At 40.8% G+C, this 5000-nt stretch overlaps 2 protein-coding genes across 2 annotated transcripts in view; one reads left to right on the top strand and one right to left on the bottom strand.

Moving 5' to 3' along the window:
- LOC137974298 (uncharacterized) overlaps nucleotides 1-2248 on the top strand; it is a 3141-nt gene extending 893 nt beyond the window's left edge. Inside the window, exon 2 of the mRNA XM_068821183.1 lies at nucleotides 1287-2248. Within this exon, the coding sequence (XP_068677284.1) occupies nucleotides 1287-2102 (816 nt within the window). The 3' untranslated portion in view covers nucleotides 2103-2248. The remainder of the gene's footprint in view (nucleotides 1-1286) is intronic.
- LOC137974297 (uncharacterized) overlaps nucleotides 1-5000 on the bottom strand; it is a 77289-nt gene that overhangs the window by 20706 nt on the left and 51583 nt on the right. Inside the window, exon 28 of the mRNA XM_068821182.1 lies at nucleotides 3731-3968. Within this exon, the coding sequence (XP_068677283.1) occupies nucleotides 3731-3968 (238 nt within the window). The remainder of the gene's footprint in view (nucleotides 1-3730; nucleotides 3969-5000) is intronic.

The raw sequence follows: 5000 nt of genomic DNA, 5'->3' as shown, positions 1-5000 counted from the left end.
TTTTTCGAAAAGGAAAGGAGGGAAATCGCCATTTTGCAGCGCAACATATGTTCCGTTTTTAAAATTCTCAACATTTAATTCGGATTGACAGCAATCGAGAGCATGAGTCAGTTAACACCATCAAGGAAAGGAAGAAAAAATAAGAAACGTGACGTGAAGCAATACTCTAGAGTGTATCTAGGTGCCTTAGGATTCACACTTTTGTCTTTCTTTCTCCGTTTTGACAGCTTTCCTTAAGCCCGCCTCGATTAGCATTTGCTTTCTGCTTTGTTGTTTGGCCTTTTTACATTTCAAACTCAATAACCAGAGGGATAAGAAATAAACTCAATAAATTGAAATGGCACATTCTGTCAACACCTGGTTTCAAGGTTTCAAGGATTTTATTTGCCATGATTACATATAATGTATCCGATTTATTAAAGGCGAGGAAGCCCATAAAGAAACTATAAGGGCTTACGGAGCTATGGGCTTCCTCAAATTAGACTAGGAAATTAAGTTTAAGATAGCACTGGGACGTAATACAATATATTATTAAAAAGACGAAAGAGTGCACACACACATTTATCCACAAAAATACAAAAGCGTAAATACCTCGAAGAATTTGATGCTACTAACGATAAAGAAGAAGTCTTTTAAGGTTTTTGCAAAACAGAGCGTCAGATCCAGATGACTTCAGTTGACTGTCAAGAGAATTGAAAAATTTAGGGCCTTGGAAGCGGGTTGAAAATTTTCGTATATTAGTTCGAACTAATGGAATATAAAAATTGCAATTGCATGAGTTTCTAGTATTATAAGGATGAATATAATTACCCAGTGTAAACATGTCATTAAATGAATTCGGAAGTAAACCTTTAGAGAAGAAGAACCTAGTACACTTGCCTAAATGAAACAAAACAACACCACTGAATCCCTGAATCCCCGGCCAACAGTAAAGCTTACGCGGCATCTACAGAAGTTCCTGATGAACCACCGATGGTGGCAAAGTAGAACTTAAACTGCTGCGAACCAAGTACGCGGATTCAGAATCATATATCAGTTCCAAATGCTGTTTTTAAATTCTGCCCTTCATTTACTAACACGACATTTAATTCTCGATCATTAGGATTACTGTCACAAACTTTCAAGGTAGAATGGGGATATCCAATAACATATGGGGAAGGGAGGGTTGATAACGAAACATCCAGAGATATGCCACGGCACTCAGAAACAACGAATGGATCAGACCACGGATAACTCACCATTATTTACTTCTCACCATAAAATGCGTTTATTTTCTCTTCTTTTAGACCGACAACACATGCGCAAACCAGCCATGCAGCAACAATTGTTGTGTCCAGAATCTTTGCTTCAATGGAGGCACGTGTACTGAGCTGTGCGACCACCCCAAACGCAAGTTCAATTGCACGTGCGCAAAGGAATACTCTGGCAAATTCTGCGAGAAGAAAATTCCCACATCTTGCAATCAGCTACAACTCGAGAGCAAAAAGCCGATGCAGTCTGCGGTATACACTTTGTTGAATTCAACGGACAAGTCGTTATACCAAACGTTCTGTGATTTCACGTCCGAAAAGGGATTCGTTTGGACTCTGGTCGAGTCGTTCAGCTTAGCGAACAAGAACGATTTCAAAGTCAAGCAGTTTTACAAAGATTATCCAGTCAATCAGAATTCCTTTTCCTGGGACAAGTTCCGTCTGTCGAAGGCAATTATGAGCTCCGCCCTTGCTCATTCTACGCATGTGCGTGCCACGTGCAATTTCAACATCGATGGATTGAAAACGACGGATTACTTGCGGGCCAGAATGATTGACGCAAACGTCCTGCTTCTGAATGGCCAAGCGTGCAAAAAGTTTGAATATGTCAATATCAGAGGATATGATTGTCACAACTGCACAGTCTGGTTTACTCAAACGGAAAGTTGGCACGCCCATGTTGATTCCTACTACACGCCAAATCCACCTTGTCAGTTTACCGACGCTCGTAATGGCTCTGTACCGATACCAGCAGGCGAAGATAACTTCGGATTTTACGCAACGGTCAATCCTTTACACAGATGCTCGTCGACAAACAACTCTACAACGCAGTGGTGGTTTGGCGTACAATGAGCCGACTCCCACCAATAAATGTAAATATTTGATGACTGAAAGCATGCACACGAATTTCAGGTCGAACCGCCCTAAAGTCCTCAGGTCGCGCCCAAGGACGGGCCCTCTTAGCAGGGCAAACCAGATGGTGAAAGAGAAGAAAGAAAGCCTGCTTGCGTCCCTCAGAAATTTAAAGGGCGTGTCCAACTTTTGGACAAAAAGAAAAAAATTACGATTGGCGGAAATGTAATTCACTACTTGCACAATCCCATAATACACCTCTATTACTCCTCAAGACTTTTGCATAACCATTGTTTGCAATTTCTCCTGGGACATGAATATGACCCAAGAGAAGTCGAAAATAATGCCTATGCAGATTTTTGGGGGGTAAAAGAGGTGTATTATGGGATTTGTGCAAGTAGTGAATTCGTCGATGAAGTCAGCATCGATCAGTTTCTGGTAGAGGGGAAGCTGTAGCTCGTAGGCTACATCAGGTCGGTTCAATTTGCCCCCAGTCCCTCTTAATTTTCGGCGTGTTTTCATCCAAAGAGTTTTCGCGTTGCGAAAAAAATGTAACCGATTGAAATTATCGAAATTAACAGGAGCATCGAACCTAATCGCATCGAACTGATCAAAAGAAAGATAAAACTGTAACTGGTTTTGATATGGTCTAGTCAAAAGGTATTCTGTGATGTTATCATGACACTACTTCTCTTCATTCACAAAGCTTCATGGGAAGAGAAGAAGAGAGACACTGGGAACGAAGTTGGATTATTCCATCTTGTTCAGGTTGCATGATAGAACATTTTCATAAATGGCGACAACCATTACATTCTTTTGTATTTATGTTAATTACACCTACTACCCTCATTTTGAAACAAATATTGTTTTGAAATTTGCTTGTCGTAGCGAGGCTGGAACTGGAAGTGCTTATGTAACGGAAGACCTTAGACAGCAATGACCAGAACCAGGTTGCTGACGAGCGGTTTTCGTTAAAACAATGGTTTGCTAAGGGTGCTTAGTCTCGCATGCTCCGAAAACCTGGTTGTGGTCATTGTTATTTAAGGTTTTTCTTATGTAACTGGCTGAGTACGAACGGTTTTAAAGTGAAAAAAGTAGATGAATGTTCATTGTTGTATGCTCGCATTGTCGTCCTAGGACCTAAACGTGGGGATTTCACGTTGTTGTTTTCAATAGTACGCCAAAGAAATGTACAGAAATACGTGCCGCACGTGCAGCAAGATTATTTTCTCCTTTTTAGCCAATAAAATTGTTGTTTTGTGGCGTTACCGTTTCGTAGCCGTCGTGCAACGCGCTTGCTTAACTGAACTCTTTATTAGTTTTGTTAATTTAACCGAGTGTTTTGTGGCGTTCTCGTCCTCGTCTAAGTCGTTGTTGCTTGACGTCCCTATTCGCGGCCGTGAAAAACGAATCCATTGATTCCAATTTGAATTGAACTTCAGAGTCCTCAAGAATGTTAGCAGGGAGCAGCGCTGGCTCAATGGTGCAAAAACTCAACTTCCATTTCATATTTAAACACATCCGCTTTACTTTCAGTCTCTCCAATTAGAAGACGACTTGTTAAATTCTGCCTTATCTTGAGACTTAAATATTAAACGTCAAGATTTATTGATGGTATTGGCACTTACCTTCGTTGATGACCCGTCAACAGCTGGCTGATTAGTTGTTCCAACCTCAAGAAATATGGGGAGAAATGCACACCCTACACAGCAGAGATCCTTTGTCACGCGGTCCACAGTGTACAGTTTTAACATCAGCATACAAGAGGGAGGGAAGACTGGTTCTCGGTACTCAAACCTCGCGTTGTATTCTGGGTTGTAAATATCAGCGTTAACTCCCGCTTGTATATCGATGTCAGAACCAAGTCTAAACAAGACGAGAAATGGCTAAGTAACAATAAATAATCAATACATGCCAATGAAAAAAAAAAAAAAAGAAAAGGAATGGCCATGTCGTTAAGTTACTAACTTGCAGCCTTGCTGCTTTTATAGAAGACCTCTGACCATGAAAAAAACTGTTTTTTTCAAGAGCAAGACGTCAGTCATTGCATTCCGAACGCCGAACTGTCGACATCAGTGAACTCGTGACAGTGAGACCAAAGAAAGTCAAATGTCAGTATTTATTTGTTTTCCACACATTTAATTGTAAAGAAATTAAAAAAGATATTGAATATCCTTGTTTTGTGCAGCCATCTTGGATGAGACCTGGTAGCACGGCAGGGCTTTTTCCACACGTAGGGAGGGGAGGGAAGTGATATGTCTTGTGTAGTAGGAGTCCTTGTCTTGGCTTGCTCCTCTGAAGTTCGTGTTAGGCATAAAGCGGTATTCAATTGAGTGTTGTGAAACAAATACCAATTTTAAAAAAAGTAATTACTTCGACTAATCACAACAGGTGCAAACAGCCCAACGAACCAATCCAAATTCGTAGTAATCCCGTGTAACTTGCTCAAAGCGCGGGAAAAATCGCACGTGCAAGTCGCGATTGGTTTCGGTTTTCCTTTTCATTGGTTGATAAACTAGCGCGAGATTTTTAGACTATTCACTACGCGTAGCAATTGCAATCGCGTAATTACTTGAAAACTGCTCTAAGACAGAGAACTTCCTCATTGCTTATTTCTCCATGTGTAATAATGACAGTTCTAACCCTTCTTCCTCGAGAGTGTCGTGTTTCAGAAGCAAACAAGTATTTTCCATTTTTCCCCGTCACTTAGAATTTTAGACGACATGTTTCGCAAGATGACGGATTAAATAGAGGGAATTAAGCATTTTATTGAATGAAACCCCTTTTACACAAGCACAAAGATTGGCACAGCACAGGCTCCAAAATCGTGGTGCGGTACCAATATTGGAGTGTCGAGAACACCTCCAGAGATCATGTTCGGTACCCCTATAATTTCTG

The sequence above is a fragment of the Montipora foliosa genome, chromosome 10 (assembly GCF_036669935.1).
Source record: "Montipora foliosa isolate CH-2021 chromosome 10, ASM3666993v2, whole genome shotgun sequence".
NCBI lineage: Eukaryota > Metazoa > Cnidaria > Anthozoa > Scleractinia > Acroporidae > Montipora > Montipora foliosa.
Note: the sequence above shows the minus strand (reverse complement) of the source record. Positions and strands in the feature narration are given on the sequence as shown.